We start from the raw sequence: 27,268 nt of genomic DNA, 5'->3' as shown, positions 1-27,268 counted from the left end.
ACATCTTAATGGTGCAGCATACAGAGAAGGGAAATCTTAATGGTGCAGCATACAGAGAAGGGACATCTTAATGGTGCAGCATACAGAGAAGGGACATCTTAATGGTGTGGCATACAGACGAGGAAAATCTTAATGGTGCACATTAAGAGATAGGAAATCTTAACGGTGCAGCGTTTTAGACAATTGTGTGCTTGCAAGCTTATGGCAACTCACGTGTACGTATACTTTTTACCCTTAATGTTTTAAACTCATGGTATCTTAAGTATGTAACCTAGTGAGCAGCATTAATGTATTCAATGTTAGAGATTTAAGCACTTATGTACGTCGCCCTGGATAAGGGCGTCTGCCAAATGCTGCAAATGTAAATGTAAATCTAAATATCCTACAAGCGAAAACGTTCAAACCTTCCTTGAAACCAGATGGCGCTGTGACTTATACATTACGTCGTCGCACGCAACGTCCCCCATATAAAGAAAAGAGAAGAAGAAGAACTTCGGTAGCCATTACGAGTTTTATTTTCTCCCTCCGGTGTTTCTGTCTATTTTCGTTTTCTGTCTTTCATTTGTTTAATCTCAGTCTGTCTAGTGCTGTTTATACAAGAGTGTCGTCTATCCTAATGAGGGAGCTTCGTCCCTCACTGGCACTGGGAGATGGTGCTGTTAAACATTTCTGACCAGGTAAATGCGCCAGTAACCTGCAGTTAGCTTAGCATAGGTTAGCTTAGCATACATGCTAAAAGCTACGATTGTTTACGCTTTACTGTTCCGGTTCCTGCAGCTTTCACTCGGCTTGGTTAAGTCATTATATCTGTCTTATTTTCAGACACAGAAGATGTGATGTGTTTAAATAATTTAACAGAATATTACAGCGACGTTAAAATGTTTGTTGGGTTGTTGAGCGCGGACGTTAGCCGGTTGCTAGCTTTGCTAACCTGAACCCAACCCGACGTATTGGGTATTTTCTTTCTGCCTGAATTTGTTTTAGCAAATAAAAGAAATATATACATAATATATATTTTTCAATTACTGCTTTGTGTGTATTAAGAATAACAATAATAATTTGTTTCAGGACGTATGAATATAAATTCGTGTTATTCACTGGGCGTGTTGTGTGTGTTTATTATAGTATTACTGTTATGTAACTGCTGTCATAATCTAGCTTCGTTCATCTGAACTGATTCAGAATTATTTCACCTAGTGCTGTTTAATCCCCATCGTTTTTGTTTTTTTGTTTTTTTTGGTATAACAGCAGCTGTGACAGAATTTCCGGCTACCGTTACTAACTCTGGTTATAACGCGTTATACGCGTTTTCCATAGTAACAGCTCGTTCACTTGGACTTCCTACAGAGCACGAGCATTAAAATTTCACATAACCAAGCCGTTTATTTAGCGTTTTATTGAGCATGATCTGGTTAGGGTTGTGGTGTATCTGGCGCCTATCCTGCAAAGGCTGGGGTGAGGTGGGAATACACCCTGAATGGAAATGCATGGGCAACACGGGGACCCAAGGTGCCTTGTCTTACAGGAGCCCCAACAGGCTGCGATGCAAAAACACACACAGGCACGCAGAAAATGGATGCCACAACATATGCACGTTAGCTCGGAAACACCGAGCTGAACCTCGGTTCACCGAGCTGAACCTCAGTTCTTCGGTTCAGTACCACACCACTAGGCGCTACACGGTTCAGTACCACACCACTAGGCGCTACACGGTTCAGTACCACACCACTAGGCGCTACACGGTTCAGTACCACACCACTAGGCGCTACACGGTTCAGTACCACACCACTAGGCGCTACACGGTTCAGTACCACACCACTAGGCGCTACACGGTTCAGTACCACACCACTAGGCGCTACACGGTTCAGTACCACACCACTAGGCGCTACACGGTTCAGTACCACACCACTAGGCGCTACACGGTTCAGTACCACACCACTAGGCGCTACACGGTTCAGTACCACACCACTAGGCGCTACACGGTTCAGTACCACACCACTAGGCGCTACACGGTTCAGTACCACACCACTAGGCGCTACACGGTTCAGTACCACACCACTAGGCGCTACACGGTTCAGTACCACACCACTAGGCGCTACACGGTTCAGTACCACACCACTAGGCGCTACACGGTTCAGTACCACACCACTAGGCGCTACACGGTTCAGTACCACACCACTAGGCGCTACACGGTTCAGTACCACACCACTAGGCGCTACACGGTTCAGTACCACACCACTAGGCGCTACACGGGTCAGTACCACACCACTAGGCGCTACACGGTTCAGTACCACACCACTAGGCGCTACACGGTTCAGTACCACACCACTAGGCGCTACACGGTTCAGTACCACACCACTAGGCGCTACACGGTTCAGTACCACACCACTAGGCGCTACACGGTTCAGTACCACACCACTAGGCGCTACACGGTTCAGTACCACACCACTAGGCGCTACACGGTTCAGTACCACACCACTAGGCGCTACACGGTTCAGTACCACACCACTAGGCGCTACACGGTTCAGTACCACACCACTAGGCGCTACACGGTTCAGTACCACACCACTAGGCGCTACACGGTTCAGTACCACACCACTAGGCGCTACACGGTTCAGTACCACACCACTAGGCGCTACACGGTTCAGTACCACACCACTAGGCGCTACTGTGTAATCTAACGCTGCCCATTCTCAGCACTACACAATTCAGTAGCTCATTGCTGCTTAGCACTGCACTGCTATTCAGTAATACTAAATACTGCTCTACTCAGTACTACACTACTGTTGTACCCTTATTTAACAAAAAAGGTTATAAGTTAAAAACTGTGAATTATAAAAATGAAGAGTTTTCAAGACGAGGCCTTTGCACCTTTCTGTTTCTCAGTAATATGACAAGCTGTGTTGTGGGGATGAGGCAGTTATAACTATAACACAAACGGTAACTATAGAGATAACAGGAAGTAAACTCCAGACATTACGCAGCTTTATTAGTAACTATACAGGATAGTCACTTTTTTCACATGCTGATGGGGGGGAATCATCTCCTGGTTGGAAACGGCGCATCACGTGATTTATGACCTTGAATCAGGGCGTGTACTGTCTCAGCGTCATGCGTTCTGTGAAGGTTTTGCATCGTGTTTATTTATGCAGCGTAAATCATTGTATTTCTAACCATTTCCTTCTTTGTGTCCCTCAGCCACCTCTGGTCCAGGCCATATTTAATCGGAATGCAGATGAAGTTCAGTTATATTTGCACAAGAAAGATGAAGTCAATGCACTGGTATGTTTTCTTTTTTTTTTCACAATGAAAGCTGGGACACTGTTTAATCTAGGGATTGGAATAGTGAGAAAGATACGTTGATGAATATTTTGAATGTGATTCAAAGCTGACATTTGTACCTGATTCTAAACTAACATTGGAATGCAGAGTGAGCGACACCTGACCGTATACAAAGAGGAAAACTGTGCAACATTGCACACAACCACGTCGTCTATAAAAATGATACAGCAGTAAAATAAGAGAACATCAAAGCCTCCGTGATAGCAGTCTGATTCTAATGCTTTGTGTTTTTGTACCATGGAATACTTGCAATATGCTAATGAGGACTTTAACTGACCACCTCAGTGCTTTTAAATTGACACGTATTTACAAATTGGAGTTAATACACTGTCATAACTAAACGTTTGCGTACACCCGACCATCCCGTTCCAGAGTTAGTCCTTCCTTTTTGTTCTAATGACCTCCGCTGCGCTGGGAAAGCTTTAGTGAGGTCACTCGAGGATTCATCTCCGAGGTGTTCAGTGGGGTTGAGTCGGAGTCAGGACTCTGTGTTCTTTCACTCCAATCATAACACACCACGTCGTCATGGAGATGCACAGGGGAGTTTTATGCTGGAACATTGTTTATGCCTCTTGGTTTCAGCGAAGGGAAATTGTAAAGCTACAGCATGCAAGACGTTCTAGACTATTATATTCTTCCAGTCATTTGGGGACGAACCAAATATAAGTACAATGGTCAGGAGTCAACATACGTTTGTTTATACAGTGCGTGTTCCAAGTCATCATCTTTGTAGTCACACAGTTTTATCTACATCAAAAAAGAACAGCGAATATCAAACCTCGATTGTGTTCAAGTGTTAAGGTACTCCCTTATTAATCTGCTGAGCCTCCTCAGGGTTAATCAGTGCCAGTCATGCTCAGCAGAATCTTCACAGTCAAGTCAAGAAGCTTTTATCGTCATTTCAGCCACTTCACAGTGAAGTGAATAAGGTTAAAAGGGGACACAGAAGGTGTTTTCCTTCATAAAGATTAACAGGTTGTGTGTGTGTGTTTTTAAGGACCAGGAGCGACGCACACCTCTGCATGCTGCCGCTTGGTTGGGGGACGTCCATATCATGGACCTCCTCATCACAGCAGGTGATTATTCGACTAATATTTCTACAAGCTGGTCCGTGTACATGAATATATCATTCCAGTATCATCCTGCTCGTTGTATTTTTATTCCTTAGGTGCAAATGTCAACGCGAAGGACCACATGTGGCTGACACCGTTGCACCGAGCAGCAGCCTCCAGGAACGAGGTGAGTCATTTAAATCAACATCGTCAACAGATTAATGTCTAATTGTTTACTGGACACAACACAACTCGTACTCTTATTGTTGTTCATTTTATCCACTTGTTAACCCAGAGGGCGGTGGTGCTGCTGTTGCGAAAAGGGGCCGACGTGACGGCGAGGGATAAGTTCTGGCAGACGGCGTTGCACATCGCTTCAGCAAACCGAGCCATGCGCTGCACCGAAGCCCTGCTCTCCCACATCAGCAGTGTGAACATGGCCGACCGCACGGGCAGATCCGCCCTTCACCACGCCGCCCAGAGCGGCTGCCAGGAGGTCAGACACCTGCTTCCGTATCTACCGCTTCTATACTAACTCGACGTGTCTGTGATAATGGCTCGAAGTGGGTCGCATTGCACCTTACACACAGATGCCAAATCAGAACACATTCACAGAGAATGTGGCTGCGTCCCAAACCGCATAATGCACACTGAAGGAGAATACTTAAATAGTAATCACACAGGCACACTATTAGGATGGTGGCTGGAACTCTGAGGATATAAATAATTTAATTTAGGTATTTTAATATTCTTATGAGAATAAAATTAAAATATTACACAATTCTGTGACTGTCAAATTTACTAACACAAGCAAAAGCTCGTCCCACAAAGCTAACGTTTAACCTGCCTGCTAGTTCAAGTCTATGTTCTGGTCGAGGAGAAAAGGTTGCTCTGCCTTTCTAGACTCCCACAGCATGTTGCAGGCCCTGGACAATGAGGCAGATTTAGACGATTTCCCCACTTAAAGCTACATGCAGACGTTGCCTAGCTACCGACTCTTCATAGCTAAACTACTGTGTTGAGTCAGCGTGTCAATCAAACTGTGCTGTACCATACCGTCGAGAACCACATCCGACGGTAGAACGGGAGCCGTTTATTTATACGGATTACACGTTTCTTAGACGCTACACAAAAAAAAAATTCCAGCTATTTCTAGTAACAATGTAAGTATCTTGCAAGCTCTTGAAATCAAACATCTCTAGTAGTTAGTAATAAAAGTATGCTTCATTAGTGATGCTGTTGTATTAAATGTGCTGGAGGTTACTCTGTGATTCTGTTGGTACGTTTCAAGCAGTAAATGTAGTTACTGTATAAATAGTGTTAAACATGAGCAGACGAAGAGGAAAAAGCCACACCCTGTGCAGCAGGTTGCAGCGAATGATGACTTTTTTTTTTTTCTTTTTCTTTTTTTTTTTAAAAGATGGTTAAATTGCTGCTGAACCGAGGGGCCAATCTGAGTGCCAGCGATAAGAAGGAGAGGCAGCCCATCCACTGGGCGGCTTACCTCGGTGAGTCATTTCTCAGATGAATCGCTCGGTTTGTACGGACCGTCTCATAGTTTGATTCTTACTGTTAAAATCGCAGCGGCCTCCCTTGAGGCTCGATGTTCCATATACACACACACACACGCAGCATTTTTAACTGTGTTTATATTTGTGCTCCAGGTCATCTGGAGGTGGTAAAGTTGCTGGTGTCTCAAGGTTCAGATAAGAGCTGTAAGGACAAGCGTGGTTACACTCCTCTGCACGCCGCCGCCGCCAGCGGACACGTCGACGTGGTCAAGTACCTGTTGCGCAACGGAGCAGAGGTCAGCAAAACGATCTTAAACACACACGCTCATCTTAACACACACACAGGCTTTAATGCTGATTTAATAAAAAGGAAAGCAAAAGCTTTGACTAAGTGAGCATGACCTGTAGCAAATAGCATTTTATTTGGACATGCTAGAATAGCCACGGTCTCTAACGGAACATGAGTCTACTTACTCATGAGGGATCCTGCTTAATTTCATTGTAACCGAATATTTTCAGGCTTTTTTTTTATTTTATTATTTTTTTTAGAACGACCGGGTGTTTGTAACGTGCTGACGTGTATGTTTACAGTGTAATTCTGTAATGTAAATTTGAGGCCTAGTGTCGAGTACAAATCACACGGTTTTGGAGACTTTACGATGGAAGAATGTGTCTAAGAAACACGCACTCACTGAGTTCTGCAGAAACGAGAGAAGGAGAGATGAACAGACAAATGCTTTAGTAACTCTGATAACCACAACTGTGGTGAGGAGCAAAATATCTCGCTGTACGGTTTGGTGTCTGTGGCACTGGATGCATTTGTTAGCCTATTGAGAATTCTGTCTCTTCCATTTTTCCAAGTACATCGAAACATTGCATGACTTAAACACGCTGTTGAACGATATCTATATCTGGATTTTGTGTGTGTTTATCCACGCAGATCGATGAGCCTAACGCTTTTGGAAACACCGCTCTACATGTAGCCTGTTATATGGGGCAGGAAGCAGTCGCTAATGAGCTAGTTAACCGCGGTGCTAACGTTAATCAGCCCAACCAGCGAGGCTTCAGCCCCCTGCACCTGGCTGCCGTGTCCACCAACGGTGCCCTCTGTCTAGAGCTGCTGGTCAACAACGGGGCTGATGTCAACATGCAGGTCAGCAGCACTCCCTTAACACCGTGCACAGCTGTATAAACCGCTTCCTGTCCCAATCTAATTCTGATTCATTCCTTTTTTTAAGAGCAAAGAAGGCAAAAGCCCCCTCCACATGGCAGCCATCCACGGACGCTTCACTCGCTCCCAGATCCTCATTCAGAACGGTGCAGTAGCCTTTCTTATCTTTCACACAAAGTGGGTGTTAGGCTTTATCTTATGCTTTCTCTCTCTCTCTCTCTCTCTCTCTCTCTCTCTCTCTCTCTCTCTCTCTCTCTCTCTCTCTCTCTCAGGTGGGGAGATAGACTGTGTGGACAGATATGGCAATACTCCTCTTCATGTTGCTGCTATGTATGGCCATGAGCTGCTCATCAGCACCTTAATGACAAACGGTGCTGATACAGCCAGGTGTGTGTGTGTGTGTGTGTGTGTGAGGATAGTCACATAAAGCGAAGTGTACTCTTGAAGTGTGCACAAAAACGGCTTTCCATGAAGTGTAACCTCCTTTTTTTTCACAGGCAAGGGATTCACGGGATGTTCCCACTGCACTTAGCCGTGCTCTACGGGTTCTCTGACTGTTGTCGCAAGCTGCTCTCCTCAGGTACTTCTACTTCACACACACTAATTGGCTTGGTACAGCTTTCCAGAACCTACTCAATGTTCACAATCCAACACACACACACACAGGTGATGAGTGATTAAATGTTTGTAAGCTTATCATGGATGTGGAGTTTTATTGTAAGCAGCAGAGGAACTGATTTAGATTTAGAAATTGACCCAGACGGGTATAAGGGCACAGAGAAAAGGGCAAATGTCTGATAGCTCCGTTCACGCGTGATGGTACGTTTTAATGCTATATTGTGGAATTGTTGGTCCAGATTACGATGCCGTGAGACCCTCTAACTCCACACCACCTCCGTCCACCTGGAATATTCTTATATATAGTCTAATATGGAAAATTCAGTATGATGCGCTGTTCTTTTTTTTTTCTCTCCTTTTTTCCTTCTTTCTATATTTTTTCCTTTTCTTTGTTTTTCTTCTTTTTCTTTCTTTCCTTTTCTTTTTTTATTTCCTTTTCTTTTTTCCTTTTCTCATTTTTATCCTTTCTTTCTTTCTCTTTTTTTTCTTTCTTTTTCCTTTTCTCATTTTTTTCTTTTCTTTCTTTTACTTTCTTTCACTTTCTTCTTTATTTCTTTCTTTTCTTTTCTTATTTCTCTTCCTTTTTTCCCCTAAAATATTCTTAATGGACTAACATGGAAAATTCAATATGATGCATTGCTAAAACAATCCATTTTTTTTCTTTTCCTTTCTTTCTATCTTCTTTTTTTTTTCTTTCTATCTTTCCTTTGTCCCCCTTTCCTTTTTATTTCTGTGTGTGTGAGCAGGTCAGCTGTACAGCATCGTCTTGTCGATGAGTAAAGAGCACGTGCTCTCGGCTGGCTTCGACATCAACACTCCAGACAAGTTCGGGAGAACCTGCTTACACGCTGCTGCCTCTGGAGGGTCAGAGAGCGACACCATGCACTGCTACAGCACACTGAGCGTTAAGATTCGTGTTCAGTGATTCATTTATCCGTGTTTTTTTTTTTCCCCCTTGCAGAAACACTGAATGTCTGAACCTGCTGTTGAGCAGTGGTGCTGACATGAATAAGAAGGACAAGTTTGGGAGGTAAGTGCTGATTATCTTCTATATAAAAGAGCATGTACATTATCTGTGGTGTGTGTGTGTGTGTAATGTGTGTGTTTTCGGTGCAGGACCCCTTTGCACTATGCGGCTGCTAACAGGAGGTATCAGTGTGTGGTGATTCTAGTAGGAGCAGGAGCCGAGGTCAACGAGCCTGACAGAACAGGCTGCACACCTTTACACTACTCAGCTGCTTCCACTGCTTTCTGCAGGTAACACACACACACACACACACACACACACACACACACACACACAAAACTGGATAATGTGGAAGGTGCAAATGTTTTTTTTTATGTATTCTTAAGTACTTTTTGACTCTTTCTCATCCTCTTCCTGTCTTTTTCTTGCTCTTTCTTTTTGACTCTCATACTTGCTCTCCTCCTCTCCCCACTCATGGTTTCTTTTTGCGCTCTTTCTCTCACTCGCGCACACATGCTCGCTTGCTCTCACTCACTTCACACTCACACACGCTCGCTTGCTCGCACTTACACACTCACACTTGCTCGCACTCACTCACGCTCTCTCGCTCTCGCTCTCTCTTTTCAGAGTGGATAGAGGCCAGCAGAGTCCAGAGGATGGAGAGAAGGAATCATTCATGTATGTCAAACTTTTAATTAAGCGTTTATGTGAAAGATGTTTTGCACGTTTAAGCAGCTGAAGTTTTGTAAAATCGCATGAAAATAAGCCACAAACAGAGCGACTGGTTCGAAATAATATATTTAAAATTACTTTTGATTTGAAGTGACACATCGCATGTTTAGAGCATTGAAAACTCTTTTAATTGCTGTGTGACTCGGTGCCGTCCAGACGCTTGAGGATTTGACCTCGCGTGGGGGGAAAAATGTGTCTAAATCTTCACCTGTTCTAGTGCAAAATTGTAGTGTAGAAGTGTCAAACATTCGTGTTGTGTACATTCATGCTCTTGTGTTTGGGTTTTAAGGTGTGTGGAGTACTTGCTGGATAACGGAGCAGACCCGTGCCTGTGCAATTCTAAAGGATATAATGCTGTGCACTACGCAGCTGCCCACGGCAACAAGCAGAGCCTCGAGCTGGTGAGAACGCGCACACACACACACACACACACACACACACACACACACACGGTTTTCACTCTTCTCCCTTGGTGAGTGTTATATTGGAGTGCATTAACACTACCCATAACCCTAGCCCTTGCTTTCAAATAGGAACATAACATATATAATAAGTTACACGTTGTTTACTGATTACATTTTTCTCTGTGCATTTAAATAAATTCTAAAAAAAAATCTCAGTGAAGGATTATTGAAGTTTAAGTTTCGTTATTTTCTGTTGTTTCCAGCTTTTGGTGATGTCCTACAATATATCAGGAGACGCAGATAGCACCGGACCTGTCAGTCCTTCACACTTAGCCGTATGTTTGGTTGTTTTTTTTCTTAACCATTATTTAACCTTTTTATAAAAAGCCGATTTAATAAAATCATGTATTCAATCGCTGTTGTTATTTGGTATGATTACATAATTATGTTAAAATACTATTTAAAGTCGAATTCATTTTCACGCCTTCTAATAATCATCTCCTCTCTGCTCGTATCTGAAAGGCGGAGGCAGGGCACTGGGAGTGTGTGAGCGTGTTGATCGAGTCGGGGGTGTGTGTGGACGTGTGCGACCCGGCAGGACGATCCGTGCTATACGTGGCCTCTCAGAGAGGACACGCTCGCTGTGTGGAGCTGCTGCTCAGCCAGGCAACATCCTGTCTGCTCACTGAGCACCGCAAAAAGTGGAGTCCTCTCCACGTTGCAGGTAAACTCACTACAATCTGGTGTTTAAATTAAATCTAGAGAGTTTTATTCCGGTTAAGACTGCGGAATAGCTTGATGTCGTTAACATGTTTGTGTGAACACACATTAATACAGATCAAGTTTATTTCAAAGACACTTTTCAACTCCGAGATTATTACGTGTGTGTGTGTGTGTGTGTGTGTTAGCTGCCAGCGGCCACACAGACTGTCTGCAGATGCTGCTCTGCAGCGAAGAGGACTGTGACCTTCCGAACGTCTCCGACAGCGAAGGACAGTGAGTGAATGTGCTCTCGTACACTTTTTCTCAGCAGCCCGACTGCGTCTTATCCGAGTTTACAAAACGCGGAGAAAACGAAACGAGCAAACTACTTATTAGCATTCATTAGGCTGTTAGTGATGATGAGAACACGTCTGAATCCTCTGCAGAACTCCTCTGATGCTGGCTGTACTGGGAGGACACACCGACTGTGTCCTCTTGCTCCTGGAGCGAGGGGCGCGTCCTGACACGAGAGACCGGAAAGGAAGGACGGCACTTCACAGAGCGGTGAGTATTACAGTCGTCCTCTTGGACACCTTCCTGTTTATTTATTTTATTCGTGCATGTAGTACTGGGAACATCTTACCACTAGGTGGCAGTTTACACCCAGACACAACCCTGCTGTGTCGGATTTGTCTAACTGCCCGGAGAAACCCTTTCCACGCACAGTCGACTTTTTCTCACACTATAATTCTACAAATTCTTTTCTAAACAGAAACGTAGTGCATTCCAAGCACAAGCAGCGTTCTAGCACTTTCTAGAAATGACGTTTAAGAGAGTTTTCAGAGTGTGGTGCAGGAGCATCTCAGGAGGGTTCACAGACCGTGTCCACTACTTCTGAATGCGTCACTTCAGAGTGTCTCGTGTGAAGTGCAACACGAAACATCCTTTGCTTCAGTTCTTCTAACCAGAGCCCTTTCCTCCTTATAGGCACTGCTCGGCTGGGAGGACTGTGTGACTGCTCTGCTGTCCCACAACGCAACAGTCCTGACTAAAGACGTTCAGGGCGGTTCTGCACTCCACCTGGCTGCTTCTTGTGGCCACACTGAGATCTTGTCCAGATTGTTGTCTGCTGCTGATCACACCAACCCACACCATCCTGTCACCGACTGCCACGGCTTCACCCCCACACACTGGGCAGCCTACCACGGTGAGGCTCTAACCCTGCCTCCTAAATCTTCTCACACTTTAAGATGGTCTTATCTTGTACTACTACGAATCTGAGTAAACTGTGAACTGACCTGTTTCTTTAAAAATGTCCTGCGTCAGCAGGTCACGAAGACTGTTTGGAAGTTTTACTTGAAATTAAACCATGTAGTATCAAGGAGGGAAACCCCTTCACCCCACTGCACTGTGCTCTGTAAGTTCTCCACATTCACTCATTTTAAATACCGATTCATATCGATAGTGCTAGGGCTGGGCGATATGGCTGAAAACTACATCACGATATCAGTGTTTCAATATCGGTCGATATCGATAATTATTGATATTTTTTATGACCCATTTAAAATAAGGACCAGGAGAAAAATATATTACATTTTTATTTGAAACTTAACCTTCCTCAGATCAGAATCCCCTCAGTTATTAAGACAGAAATGTCAACAATCAGGAAACCTCAAATAAATAAAATGTAAACATGAGTCTAAAGTCACAATGAACACTTAACAATTCTCTAAGAACATTTAAGGTGCAAAATGAAAGAAAAAGTAAGAAATGCTTAATAAAGTGTAATAAAATAGTGCAAAGTGTTAAATATAAACAGAGAAACCTGAGAGTTTGGTGCAAGTTTAGTGCGAGGAAGTTCACTAGCTGTTCACCTTCTGGTGAATAAAGTGTTATAAAATATGTGCAGTGTTTTGTAAACAGAAATAAACCTGAGATAGACTGAGATCGGTCACCGGTTACTGAAGAGGAATCCAGCAGACCAGCACGAGACAACGATACGGCGCAACCAAACATGATACTGTTACATGATTGGCTGTTAGCGTGTCACTCCCTGCGTTGCTAGGTTACCAGAGAGTGAGTGCCTTTTGGTAATGCGACCAAACTTGCTTTGCAACCTCTGTTAAGAGTAAAAAAATATCGAACGTTTTATCGGACACGTGTCTATCGCGATACATATCGTTATCGTTTTATCGCCCAGCCCTAGATAGTGCGTTCTGTCATCTGATCAGACGTCTCCTCTCGCACAACCGATGATGTTTGTTTTGTTTTGATTTTTTTATTCCCCTCATGTTAGAATTAACGGCCATAGTGGTTCTGCAGAAATTCTCTTGAACTCCAGTTTTGGCACGTCACTGGTCCACACCAGGGATGCAAAGGGAAGGTCTGTAAATATGTGACGTGATACGAATATTGCATGATAGCAAAGTTTTATTTGTAAAATGATGTTTATTTCTCTGAAGAACGTAATCTTGTAAACGTCTTTTTATTTATTTGAACTTCAACAATGCCATTCTGCATTATCCCAATTTATTTTAAGGTTGTAGCTGTTTGTTAATTTTTAAAATGTCGTTTGACAATTTAATTCACTTAATCTTATTCTGTGTATATTATAGAACTTATTTCCTTACCAGCATCACCATGTAACTTTTTTTTTTTTGTAATCTTTACCTGAAATTAATTGATTTTTATATATAATATATATTCTAATGCACATATTGTGTTATAGAATTGTCTTTAAACATTGTGAATATATTTGTATTATTGTCCACCTTCATTTGGAATGCTTTCAAATGTTTATAAGATTTCCTATTACTCGGAAATTAATATTGCTCTCTAACGGCTCTCCGCTGTGTAGAACTCCGCTCCACGCCGCCTCCGTAGCCGAGGATGTGTCCGGGCTGCTCCTGATTCTGCGCATGGGCGCCGACATCAATGCCGTGGACCACTCGGGACGCTCGGCACTCATGGTGGCTGCCGACAAGGGCAAGAGCGGCGCCGTGGGTAAGAGCTGCTCAAGTCCACGGGTCGATTCTGTTCATAATTGGTTCCTTCGCTTCAGTATTAAAGCGGTCATGTTAATTCTGTGTGTTTTGATCGTGTCTAGCCCTGCTGCTGCACCGAGCCAAAGCGGATCTGTCTCTTCTGGATGTGAACAGAAACACTGCCCTGCATCTGGCCTGCAGTAAGGTACGATTCGCCCTCAGCTCTGCGTTTAACAGAAGTGGTGACGGGACTCCGTCTTCCTCTCTCCACCTTCGTTTGACTCTGAGCGTGTCCATTTTTCTGCACCTTACAGGCTCATGAGATGTGCGCCATGCTGATCTTGAAAGAGATCCACAACCCGACTCTCATCAACGCAACCAACAGCATGCTTCAAATGTAAGTGTCTCTGTATATGAAATATGTAAGTGTATCTCTGTTTCATGGACACACTTACCCCTTTTCCATCAAAAAGAACCTGGTGCTGGTTCAAAGTTGGTTCCACTGGCGAACCTTCTAAGAACCGGTTTGCCTTTCCATCGTTTAGAGAGCATCACAGAGCCGAGTCTGATGTCACTGTATACGTGTCACGTTACACAGCAACATTAGCGCAGCAGCGACGAACACAAACACAACAACCACAACAATGGCGGATGTTGTTTTACTGTTAATGCTCATGGCTTTGTGAACCTACATTGGCATCCAAACGCGACGAATCCAACGTGTACGTGCAGCTCCATGTAATCTGTATAAACAAAGGTTGTAATCGAGAAGGTGCACAACGTTATTTTATCATTAACACAGAAAAAAATTTGCCTTAGCATGTAGCTACCTACTATCATGTGTGCTGATAATTGATTATATTGCGGTAAAGTAAAAGTGTATTAAACATTAGTATACTTAAGGTACATTATCAAATGTGCTAACAGTAGCCCCGCCCACAGCTCCTGACGCAAGCGGTTCTTAAGTCTAGACCAGCAACGTTTTGGTGCTACTTAAGAACCACTTTTCCTGGTTCAGAGCCGGTGCTTTGTGGGTCGGAAAAGAAAGAACTGGTTCTAAATTAGGCTCCGAACCAGCACTCAAACTGCCTCGGTGGGAAAGGGGCAACTGTTGGTGGTGAGTGTGGCACATATAGCTTCTTCCCCATGAGGACAAAATATCACGATATAAAGACATGACGGATGGATTATTTTGAGTAATCACAGGTTTCTCCCTGTAGACATTAGGTTGAGAAGTTAACGATTTAATGATCTAATACCTTTTGGAAGATTTGAAAGAGTTTTGAGTTGCTACAGGTTTCCTCCTGTTTTAATGTTTGACTCTTTCTGTCCTTTAGGCCTCTTCACATCGCAGCCAGGAACGGCCTGGCCACTGTGGTTCAGGCTCTGCTGAATCGTGGAGCCACGGTGTTGGCAGTCGATGAGGAGGGTACGCACCTAGTGTTTAAACCCCAAGGATCTTACTAAAAAAGATTTAATAACGATCTCAGGGAGCTCCTAATTTAGCTTTAAAACGTCTAACTAGGAATCTTATGTTAAGAGTGATTCAACAACTTTTATCTTAGAGAAGGGGCGGGGCTTAACCCTGTTACTAGGTGACACATTCTCGTGAGGACTCTGATTGGTTGTGTAATAAAAATAGGAGCACTTTTAAAATCTGGTCTATTGTAAATCTTCGGGTTGTCTCTATGTTGAGATATTTGAGACTGTATCGTGTAGGGATCACGTTCTTCCAGATCGATCTTTCTGAGTATTGCGGTGTGTGTGTGATTCTATATTTCAGGTCACACCCCTGCCCTGGCATGTGCTCCCAACAAAGCTGTGGCCGACTGCCTCGCTCTCATCCTCTCGACTATGAAGCCTTCATCTTCCAGCGCCCCTTCGTCCTCTCCCTCCTCCCCCAGGCTGAACCTGCTCAAGCATTGTGGCATCACTGCCGCTTGCCCTCCTTTGCCCAACGGAGGCCTTCGCCACACCTACGGCAAAGATCGGCACGGTGCCACCTTCGGATTGGACGGCTGTCTGACCGAGTGAGCTGTTCTGCATCCTACAGCCCTTACGACATACAGCACACACACAATAACACGTCTGTGTGTGTGTGGATGATCAATTTGGTCTCTCTCTCTCTCTCTCTCTCTCTCTCTTTGAGTATGTCCTTCTTTCTCTCTTAATTCTTAGACACCTAGTCAAAAAGGATATGCAATTACAGCCACTTAACCCTCCTGCCCCCATCATCACCGCTTTTCTTTTTATTGCTATTAGAGGACGACCAGGAACGAACGTGTTTATTTATTTAATTACTCGCTAGTTCTTGTGTGTGTGTGTGTGGGGGGAAGTCGAAATATTCCAAGCCATCTCGTGTGCGCGCGTTTCCATGAGTGCTAGCTAGTTGTTGTGTTTTTTTTTTAAACTATTGTTAATTTGAGCCCAGTTTACTAGGCAATGGTTAGTATTATGCAGCTGCTTATTCTTTTGGTCACGTGTGTGTGTGTGTGTGTGTGTGTTTCTTATGAGAAGCTGTGGCCTTGCAGAGGAATTTCCAGCCTGCCCTGAGGAACAGTTTAAACGGGTTACTGTAAACTAGCATGAAGGTGTGGACCATATATTAGATGGTCTCTTATAGGGGTGTGTGTGTGTGTGAGAGAGAGACTATAGTTGCGTGTCTTTAGCAGTCCAACCAGATTTCCATCCCATACTTGATTCTTGCTCTTTAAGCTTTGTCCATCGTATGTCAGGTGCAATCAAATTCAGCACAAAACTAAGCAGAAAAAAATTCTTTCTTTTGAGACAAGGGAAACCATACAACCTTAAGCCAAATGACCAATGACCTCTGGGTTAGAAAGGTCAAAAATGGTGCATGTTTACTGTAGGCATTTTTATTTTTTTTTGGAAGGGGAGGAAGGAATAAACTGGGGACATTGCAATAGGTTTACACAGAGCGTATTTGTTATTCCAGAATAAGAGAGTAGCACCAGGGTACCATCGGTCATCCGATTATGACACGCAGGCCTCGATGAACTGAACAGGAACTCGAAAGCACAAGCATCAGAGTTGGACCTAGGACTTTAAAAACTGATCCTTGTTCCTAGGGACCACCTTTTTATCTGGGAAAGAACACTCAATTTTTTTGGGGGGGAGGAATTGGTGACGGGTGGCTGCTAGCTGGATTCTCCACTTAGTGCTTTCCCAGCAGACCATATCACAATGTCTTGCGTTGCGTTGAGCTGCTTTCGCAGTGCCTTTTTTTTTTGTTTTCTCCCAAGCAGGTTTTCTTTTTAAACATCACCATTCACAGCTTAAGTGGTGCTTCCTCTACAGACCTAACTTTTAGCCATACGATACGTTAATCGAGCCTTTTTTGCCGAAGGATGACTCTGAATCCATTCGAACTGTCGCTTCAGTTCAATGGTCTGTTGTTTTTTTTTTGTTTTTTTTTTTTCCTCATCGGAAAAAAGGAGTCGTTCTTAACTGAGCAGCTTTTTTTTTTTTTTTCTTTCCCCTACAGGGTGTATGGCTTTAACTTCTGCTATTCACATGCTCAGATTTTCATGTAAGGTGTTTTTTTTTTTTTAGGGTTGTCGTTCTAACCAAAGTCGTGTTCGTTTTGTAGCGTTCATAATTTAGCAAAAAAAAAAAGAGAGAGAAAACACCGGCTTGGTGGTGAGACTTGGTGCAGTCGCCCCTCAGCTTTTTTTTTTTTTTTTACTGAATGCTTCCTTATTGCCAAAGGTTGATTAACTGTTCAGTGTACAGACGTGCTTCCTTTTCATTTTACATCGAAGCTACAACATTTCAAAAAGATATATATATATTAGGACCGGACTCTTATTCTCCAAATCTAGACATGCAATATTTGCGCAATTAGTAAAGAGACAATCAGTCAAAAGGGCTTTTAATTTCCCCTCTTTTTATTATGTTTATTTGTAAAAAAAAAAATAATAATAATTTCCAGTGTATTCGAGACCACAGGGAATTAAGATGGTGTAAGTTGTGCTCTTAACCTAAATTGTTCAGAGTCTCACTGAAGCCATGGGGACAGTTTAAATGTAACACGAAGCACCAGTGTTTCTGGGTCTAATCCCCCCCCCCCCCCTTCATGTGAGAATATTCACTGAAATGCGTAGGGGATCGTAGTCGTGTGCTGCAGAGTGCAGCAGAATTGGCCAATGTTTTTATCAGTTTTGCAATAAAATCTTTAACCACGTACTTGAAGAAAGAAAATTCTAACGTGACTCGTTTTAATCCGACGGTTAAAAACGTTCCCGGCGCGTTTATCTGGTGAACGAAGTCATAGGACGCAGATGATGCTTCGTCTTTGTTTAACGTAAGGAATGGGTCAGGGGTGGACGCGTTATAAACACGCATGTCAGAGCTCCGGCGTGCCTAAAGATGGGGAAAACAAACCAACCAATATCGTTAAGATAAAACGTTGTAACGTATAGTAGGGAGGGGGGGGAGGAAGGGTGTGTGTGTGTGTGTGCGTGCATGTGTGTTTGGGAAGGGGAGGGGTGAGAGTGTGTAGGTGTTTTAGGGGGAAGGGGGAGTGTGTGTTTTGGAGGGAGGGGGAGAGAGGGTGTAGGTGTTTTAGTGGGGAAGGGGAGTGTCTTAGGGAGGGAGGGGGAGAGTATAGGCATTTTAGGGAGGGGGGGGAGTGTGTGTGTTGGGAGGGAGTGTTGGGGAGGGAAGTGTGTGTTCGGGTTGGATGGGGGAATGTGTGTTAGCGAGGGAGGGACTGTGTGTGTTAGCGAGGGAGGGACTGTGTGTGTTAGCGAGGGAGGGACTGTGTGTGTTAGCGAGGGAGGGAGTGTGTGTGTTAGCGAGGGAGGGAGTGTGTGTGTTAGCGAGGGAGGGAGTGTGTGTGTTAAGTGCAGTAAGGTTTGAAAGTTAGTGTGTTTGACATTTTCTGCCTTCGGTGGTTGTAACTCCACTGAGTGACTGTTGTCATCTGAACACATCTGAATCTTTCCCTGTTGCTCATCAGTCCACCTCTGACTGTCCTTTCAAACGGAGCATAAAATACACACCTGCGTCTCTTTGCAGTTCACACGCAGCAGCCACGTTTTTTTGTGCGCCTGCCGTCCTCACAAATCCGGGCGAGTTGTTTTGTTCTAACTGTCGTCAGGAATAACACGAGAATTTACCAGATTTTTTTTTTCTTTCCAAATGCAGAAGGCCACCGAAATGTGAACTAAAAGGGGTTCAGCAAGGCATTAAAATAGATTTGCACTGCCACTCGTATCGGTTATAGATACGACGAAGAAGCTAAAGTGATATTAAAAAAGAATAAAAAGGCTTCTCTGTTCTTATTTGGTGCCATTTAATAATCACAAAAAGCCTCATGGAGCTGGATGGGTTCTTCATCAAGTCCTCATCGATTAAACTGGCAGCTTGTGCAGAGAAAATCTGGACCTATAATATCTAGTAGCTGGAGGCCGAAGTGTCGCGGTGTCGTGGAGGTAAAGGAGCACGTTTTAGCTGGAAGACCATATGCAAAAAAAAAAGAAACACGTAACGAAGCTGCATGATGGTCCTTTCTTCAAACCGGTGCCATAATTCTCTTCTCTGCACTTCATATGAATGAGTTTATAGAGTAATGTGAATGAATTCTAAAGTAATATATGTCGCGTGATCTACAAAACAGAACCAAATTGCTATTTATTTGAGAAGATTATAAAAATACTAAAGACTAGTAATAGTTCTGATTTTAAGCTAGAAGAATGCAAAGGTGGAAGACGTTTCGAGCGAAAAAGCCATTCTTTAGGGTCATGTTGCATCTCGTAACGAAAACGGGGAAATTTTGTTTTTTTTATTTTATTACGTTCAACCTCAAAAGGCATTAAAAAATTCTTTGTTTTTCAAGGTCGAATCGTTCAAATACGTGTCGAAAGAAATGCCTTAATCTTATCTGAGGAGTAGAAATAAAGAATATTGGGGGGTTTTTGTGGGGGCTTTGTATTAATTAATTTTTAAAAAAATCATTTTTTATCCCCCCCCCCAAAAAAAAGTTCATGATCAGCACATCAAGCTTGCGAATTATTATTATTATTATTATTATTATTGTTATTTTTTTAATTATTATTTTTCAAAGTTCATGATCTAGCTTGCTTTTTTTTTTTTTTTTTTTTTTAAAGCTTAAACTACCATCAGCAATGGCATTTTTTGCAGCTACAGCTTTCTGGAATTTGCATCCGACGAGCAGGAAAGAAAGGTGGAGAACTTGTAGCTACTTCAAAGTGCGTCTTAATAATAATCCGTTCGTGTCTGTTTTTCAGTGTCTAGTTGATGCTCTCGAAGGTGGTGTCGACTGATGGAATGTCTAATTTACCTCAGCGGACTTTTAACGTCCCTACTACTTGAAGACACATCCGTTTAAAGGCAATATTTAAATACCTATTTGATTCCTGCTTCGTCCTATTTATCTTTAGCGATTTGCCTTAAGAAGAAACGGTATAGCGGGCGAGCAGTTGCAGCACTTGAGAGAAGATTTTGTTTAAAAAAAAAAGAAGAAAAAAAAAAAACCGAAGATGTATATCGTGTCTCGTCGTTCCTGACGGCGGGATCGTGTCGAGAAGCACACGCGCGTCTGCAGAGAATGCATCATGATGCCACAGAAGGTTAAGCGACATCGCTTAATGTTGTTTGTCAGGTCGATTATTTTTACTATTTTTTTTTTCTCGTCCCTGTCATTTTCAACGACTAATTAGGAAACATTCTTTCTGTGCGATGTTGTGCGATGTTTTAGATCGTCGTAACTTTTACGTCTTAGTATCTGCAGCAAGTTTTAAAAACAAAACTCAAAAAAAAAAAAAAGGTATCGAAGGAAAGATAACGAGGCATTAGGCTTTACACTAGCTGTTCTTTTAGATTTATTAAGAACGAGGATGTTCTTTCTCTAAAGTTTACTCTTTAACAGAGGTGCCAGCATAAAAACTCGCTGCAAAACGTATCCGATAAAAGATCTGCGCTCGTTTTTTCGATCTAGCTTCGAGTCCGCGAACCTCGGTGCCGCGAGCCGACGGGAAATATGAAGGCGGAGCTCCGGGCTATGAAAGTAACTGCGGATGAAATAACACACCGAACCGTAACCTCTTGTACAAAATAGATCAACACGTCCACAGGCATTAAGCTACACTACGCTATCGTGGGCTTTATTCGTTTTCCTCTCCTGCTCTCTGTCCGTGAGCGTTTTACACTCTGCATTGTTGGCACCTCTGGACCTGGGTACATTTTTGAAAAAGAAGAAAAAATAGACCATATAGTTAACGCTGAGCCAAATGGCATCAAGACCAAAAAAAACCAAACAAACGTGGAAAGAAAACCTTAACGATCCTTTTTCTTTTTAATTTCTTTCGTAGCGATTATATAAACGTATAAAAATACACAGATGCACCGCTGTGTCTTTGCTTATTAATTAGCGCAGGAAGAGCGGGTTTTCCCTAAACGCCGTATCTTTTCCTCTCCATAATTGTCGTGTAGATTCTCCGAGCGGTGGGTTAAACGGAACGGGGCCATGCACTGAAACTTGCTGTAAGGATTTGAGTTGTGTTTAACTTGTGATCTTACCTCAAAACTCAAACATAAAAAAAAATCTATCTGTAAATCTATCTATCTATATATATATATATATATATATCTCTATACACACATACACGATCTATACATCTATAAATGATAAAACTGTGCTTGTGTTTGTGATGCACGCGTATACACTAAAATTCCGTTAACTTTGTTTAGTAAGTCGGCGCTCCGAGGCCTTCTGAGAAGTAAAGATTTTTAGTCTGTAGGTGCTGTTACACTTCAATTGATGTCCTTTCCCTTAACCGAAGGGTGAAATCCAATCAACTTACACTGTCATGGCTTTTGTCCTGAGATTTGCTTCGAATTTCAGTGCTGTATAATATGCGAATGGATGAATGAATGTTGTTTTAAAACTAAACAAACAAAGCGCTGCTTTCTCTCATCGGCAGCTCGTTTGATGAATTAACGCCCGTAACGACGCATCGCCTGACTAGATTAGTCTTTATACCAGGCATTTGGGGATCCCTTTAAACTCCATTTGATCATACGTGATGAAAGCTATGCAGGAATCTTTTTTCTTTTTTTTCTTTCTTCCCTCCCTTTACTTCTCTCTTTCCGACACGAATTGTTTTTAAAATGAAAAAAACAAATGAAAAAAAGCTACAAAGCCGATTTTTGTATCCGAACCAAACGGATACGTCCGAGCTAGTCCGTATTTTTAGCGCTCTGTGTGGCATGCTGCTATTCCGTACGAGTCTGTAAGCATCTTTTTAACCGTCTCTGAAATTCCTCCACCATGTGGTAAATATGTGGGATTGTGCCTTTTGTTCTTAAGTACATGCCACAGGGTACGGTCTTCCACTGAGAACCTTTTTTTTTTAGTGAGCCTTACGAATGAACAAATCGGTGTGAATTCCAAACGTCGATCAACGGCTAGTTTCTACATCGGTATTGTGTCGTGAACAATCAGGAGCCTCAAGAGAAAAGGAAAAAACAAAAAAACAAACAAAAAAAAACCCCGAAACAAAACGGAGTCGCTTCGTGTCGTCGCAAAGGAGTGAATAATCGTCGTATATCCGATTCATCAACGTATCCGTGCTAGTGATGTGTTCGAATTTCTGAACGGGGAGGGGCAGGAGCCGTTCGGCAAAGGGTCTTGTGGTGGTGGGGGGGGTCGTTGGGTTGTTGCATTTTGCGGGGGGGGTGTTAGATTTTGCGGGGGGGGGGTCGGGAGAGCAAACGCTGTTTAATTTCCTGGAGTGTGAATTTCTTTAGTGAACTTTTAGAACCGTGTGCCGTGTTTTCGTGTGGTCGTGCATTCTTACAGTCGGTCGTAACCGTGTCTCGTAGAACGTCAAGCATGAAGTCGTCTTCTATCTCGTGAAAGCGTCGTAGTATCCAAACTCGAAACGGATTAGACTGAAGTGCAATAATTCCACGTGCACCATAGCATTCTCACTGGAGGAACGAGTCCTCGTTGTAAAGAAGGAAAAAAAAAAAACCTCAACCACTTTTTTTTGTTGTTTTGTCTGTTCTTTCTAATACCATCTGGCTTTGCCTTCATTAAAAAATATATATATTTGGCACTTTCTTGTGGAATGTATAAAGACTTGTCGGAGACTGTGATGGGCATCAGACCACGTCAATACTACTAGCATTCAGAAAAGATGATCTTTTTTTTTTTGTGATTGATTTTTTGCAGGCGCGCTAGCGTTGATCTTCCATTTCCTTTCTTTCCCAAAGCAGTTTGCCGTTAAGTTAGCATTTGTGACTCAAGAGCTTGACTTGGGACTGTTCTGCCACTTTATCTGTGGGTTTGTTAAAGCTTTTCATGTCTTTTATTATTGTTATTTGGTAAAAACAAAAAAAACGTGTCGTGATTTTTTTGGCCCGTCGTGGTACGATTGAGTCGATGGGTCTGGACTAAGAACTAGTGACTTATACATTTTCTCCTCTTTGGTCCGTATGGAAACACGGGACCGAGCAAACAAACCTTCATAAGCATTTCAGCCTTTTACTACAAATCCGAGTCTCTTCTTCTTCTTCTTCTTCTTCTTCTCTGGTTGTCCCAGGTTACAGATTTTACACAGAAGGAGAAAATCGAAAAAAGAAAAAAGAAAAAAAAAATCCAAATTTTTCACCATGTTAAACATTCCATGTGATTTTTAAAGCAATCTGCACCAGGTAATTTTCACTTTAGCTTTAGTGACCAGATTAAAGACTGACCGATTTCCTTCCCAGAGCCGGGCGATATGATGAAATCTCCTCAGTATTGCAACCATGATATGCTTCTTTTCTGTGGATCGTCATTTGGCTGCATTTTTCTAGCTCTGTTCTTATTCACTGACTGATTGGGTGTTTTTTTTTGTTGTTTTTTTTTTGTACGAATCCCTCCTTTGAAAGCTCAACGATTAATACGGCTCTTGACTTTTAACGCAAGACTGAAAATCTTATTTTACACAAAGCATATCTTGATGTCAGGGTTTTTTTTTTTTTTTTGTCATATCGCCCACTCGCTCTTGTTTAGACCAAAATATATTCAGTGGTGGACAAATATCTTGAATAAAAACTTTTAATGCGATGCCTGTCTGCTTGTCTCGGTTGTTGCGGAAACGTCACTAACGAGGCGAACACGTGATCGCTAGCTTAACGAGCTAAATGTTAAGTTACGCTAATTCGTTTGTTTAGTCCGATTCTGAAATATGTGTGCAATCCGGCATGTACGAATCATATTTCCATCAGCTAGAGTGTGTGTGTGTGTGTGTGTGTGTGTGAGCGAGCAGAGCAAGTAGCTGACGTTCTAGATTCGACGGCATAAACCAAAAAAAAAAAAAAACATTTTGTGTAAAATTGACGGTTTTATTTTCTTTCACTGATTGTTGAATTTGAAGTAAAAACTTAAATAAATACATACATACATACATGCATACATACACAAATAAGTACACTACTAGCCTGGAAACATTGCCTCGTTTAATTTTATTTTTGTGTGCCAGGCTGCTGATTTGTCCACCCCTGATATCAGAGTAGTGAAGTGAAATCTGCTTTGAGGGATGACAACTAATATATATACACACACACACAAAAATAAAAAATACACAAACTCTTTAAAGGAGTATTTAATGGCCAAGGACCAGTCTACACTTCTGTACAGATGGCCAATGACATGTACTTTATTTTTTTTGTCCTAAAACAAGCAATATAATCAAGAGACAATTGTATATGTTCAAAAGGTTTTGATTTGCTAGGTCACTTTGCCTCGTGGGTTTTTATTATTCTTTTTATTTAAATTTTTTTTGTTTTGTTTTTATTTATTTTTTGTTTGCTTCTGTGGCACCTTAGGTAAACACCTTCTCCTTGTGTTGGAAACGCTTCGACTTCAGCACTGAGAGAGCCTTACTTCAGTCAGACTGAATGTGAATTTGCTGTGTACAGGATTTTCTCGCCATTTTAAATGGACTGGCTGCGTTCTGCTCGGGTCACGTACCCAAATCCGGTTTCACAAAAGACCCGAAAGTCTTTTGAGTTGTTTTTTTTTTTAACCCCTTTCTTTCTTTTTTTTTTTTTTTTTCTTTTATTAATTTTTTTAGTTTTTGGTCTTTCCAAAAGATTGCTGTTACAAATGAGACGCAAAAATACTATGCTCTGATCGTGTCAGGTAGCACCCAGTGTGTATGCATTAGTGTGCACGTGTGTGTGTTTGTGTATTATATAGACGCATGTGTGTGTGAGAGAAAATATAGTATGGGGTCATATCAAACCTTGTATACCTCATCAGCATATCTGCAAATATTGTCGTCGTGTCATGTTGTCGTCGTTGTTGGGTTTTTTTCCTTTCTTTCTCCTCTTCTTTGAAGTTAGGAAAAGACGCCATCACCAGCATGTGCTCTAAGCCTGGGACCACAGTGGGGTGGGGGGGCGTGTACCATCACTCGAACCCCTGCGTCAGCCAAAACGCTATCACACTCACATCTACTGCCTTTGCTTAAAGCATGACACAATCCAGAGTCAACTGATTTAGTTCTATTTTTTATTTTATTTTATTTTTATTTTTTTTTCTTTAACGCAGTTCTTTTTACTGTTAGCTTTCTGAGGAGTAGTAGCATTCTTCCTACCTCTGCATGTTGCAGCTCGACGGATATACGAATCGGTCACCCTGCCCTGGTGACGAACGGGGAGAATATGTATATGGAACAGATGTGTGAGTAATTTATCGTCGAGAAGCAGTAATATTTAAATATTTCCGAGAGAAAAAAACCCACATGCATTGATTGTGTGTCTGTCAGTGTAACATGAGAGAGTGTATACACAGCAGAGTACCACTGGAATGTGAAGCCAGACTGTATTAGAATTTTTTTTTTTCTTTCTTCCTCTCCTCTCACACTTTCCTCCCATAGTTCTGATGATGTCATGTGTTTCTGATGTTTGCTAAAAACAGGGAAGCCTATCAGCCTATTACAGCTCGTATACTGTAGGTTTATATTGTACCTGCTGTATCTTTTTCTCTTTTCTTCATTGTGTTTTTTTTTTCTTTCTTTTGTCTTTTTGTTTTTTAAACCTGATTGTTTTTTTTTTTGTTTTGTTTTTTTTTTCTTCTTCCCATTAATCACCTCTCAATGTTCACTGTGAGCCCACCGAATTCAAGTTTACAACTCTTCATGGAGTGTGTGTGAGATTTTGGGTGAGTTTCGGGCATTGTGCGGGTGGGTGCATGACTTTGGTACCTAAGCAACAATGAAATTTTCTACTGAAGATTAGGGAGTTTGAAAGGGGGAAGGAAAAAAAAAATCGGGGGGTTGACAGGACAGCGTTACTAACGGGGTACGTCCAGGTCCCCGAGCCTTACACCGTTCCAAAATCAAATTTAACCATTCAGCCTTCGGACCTCTGTAGCCACCCTCAGTTCATGTTAGTGTCCTTATAAAAAAAAAAAAAAAAAAAGCAAGAGTCGTTAAGGAAGAACCCCCGGGTCACACCCCTTCACAATCTTAGCTGTGCCCTCCCACCTCACCCCACACCCCCAGAGAGAAAAAAAAAGCAACCTCAAGCCATTCATTTCTTTGTGTGACGATGCAATCCTGAAAGCACTTTGCCTTGTTAATTCCTAGTAGGAGCTTGTAAATGGTTAATTGTTACTAACAGATGTGAACATCTGTAACATGTATTTAACTAAGAAGGAACATTTATCATTGTTTTGAATTAGGTATTATATGAACTCGGTCTCTCTGACTTTAAAAATACAGAAAACAGAAAAAATCCTGTACATTTTTTTTGCGTTTGCCAGTTTCATAATATGCTGCAGCCAGTAGGTCTTGTCATTCAGTATTGTGGCTTAGGATTGGTTATGTTTGAAATAAAGTGCTATTGCTAAATAAAACACCCTGTCTTGTGATTTACTTCTGTGGATAATCGCTGTGACGTAGAATAATAGCATTTACGATTTTTTTTTCACTAGCCACAATGACACATTTTTGACTTTTTATTTATTTATTCATTTTTATTTCATTCATTCATTCATTCTCTGCCGCTTATCCGAACTTCTCGGGTCACGGGGAGCCTGTGCCTATCTCAGGCGTCATCGGGCATCGAGGCAGGATACACCCTGGACGGAGTGCCAACCCATCACAGGGCACACACACACACTCTCATTCACTCACACACTCGCACACTACGGACAATTTTCCAGAGATGCCAATCAACCTACCATGCATGTCTTTGGACCGGGGGAGGAAACCGGAGTACCCGGAGGAAACCCCCGAGGCACGGGGAGAACATGCAAACTCCACACACACAAGGCGGAGGTGGGAATCAAACCCTCAACCCTGGAGGTGTGAGGTGAATGTGCTAACCACTAAGCCACCGTGTATGTATTTATTTATTTATTTTGTCTGTCTCTTCCCATCGTCCCCAGCTAAAGCAGTGACCAGACAATACACAAATAAAATCATTATATATATATATATTTTTATATATATATTTATATACTTTTTAGCAGTGTTAGCATTTGTTCATTTTTCTTATTAGCAATTCAAAGCTAATCATATGTAAATAATTAATCTCTGATAAATCTGCTCATAAATGCTTTCGATCTAGCATTAGCAGGAAAAGGCGTTAACATTTTACTTTAAATCTCAGAAATCCTGTTAGCTCAAAGCTAACTGGCTAGTATTAAAGGTAAAACCAAAAAAAAATGACTTAATCTTAGTTGGTTTATGTTACAAGCAGATGATGAATATGACTTGAAATACTTTGAGGAATCCTGTCAGT

The 27,268-nt window shown here is 42.2% G+C and overlaps 1 protein-coding gene across 2 annotated transcripts; it reads left to right on the top strand.

The window, feature by feature from the left end:
- Positions 1-464: 464 nt before the first annotated feature.
- Positions 465-25,980, top strand: ankrd52a (ankyrin repeat domain 52a). Of its 2 annotated transcripts, XM_047807243.1 has the most exons (29): positions 465-677; positions 3,199-3,282; positions 4,340-4,418; positions 4,511-4,581; positions 4,690-4,890; positions 5,815-5,902; positions 6,059-6,201; positions 6,846-7,058; positions 7,144-7,222; positions 7,349-7,463; positions 7,574-7,656; positions 8,441-8,558; positions 8,656-8,724; positions 8,811-8,951; positions 9,289-9,339; positions 9,683-9,794; positions 10,061-10,132; positions 10,320-10,521; positions 10,706-10,793; positions 10,946-11,063; positions 11,487-11,706; positions 11,826-11,916; positions 12,796-12,882; positions 13,357-13,502; positions 13,606-13,688; positions 13,798-13,880; positions 14,821-14,912; positions 15,267-15,513; positions 24,344-25,980. In XM_047807243.1, exons 1-29 carry the CDS (start codon positions 651-653, stop codon positions 24,345-24,347), a joined length of 3,207 nt encoding a protein of 1,068 aa, XP_047663199.1. In that variant the 5' UTR covers positions 465-650; the 3' UTR covers positions 24,348-25,980. The 2 variants fall into 2 exon arrangements, with proteins under 2 accessions (XP_047663199.1, XP_026990394.2); XM_027134593.2 differs by lacking the exon at positions 24,344-25,980 and having other exon boundaries at positions 11,829-11,916; positions 15,267-17,957.
- The last annotated feature ends 1,288 nt before the right edge of the window (positions 25,981-27,268 follow it).

Source organism: Tachysurus fulvidraco, chromosome 23, assembly GCF_022655615.1.
Source record: "Tachysurus fulvidraco isolate hzauxx_2018 chromosome 23, HZAU_PFXX_2.0, whole genome shotgun sequence".
Lineage (NCBI taxonomy): Eukaryota > Metazoa > Chordata > Actinopteri > Siluriformes > Bagridae > Tachysurus > Tachysurus fulvidraco.
Note: the sequence above shows the minus strand (reverse complement) of the source record. Positions and strands in the feature narration are given on the sequence as shown.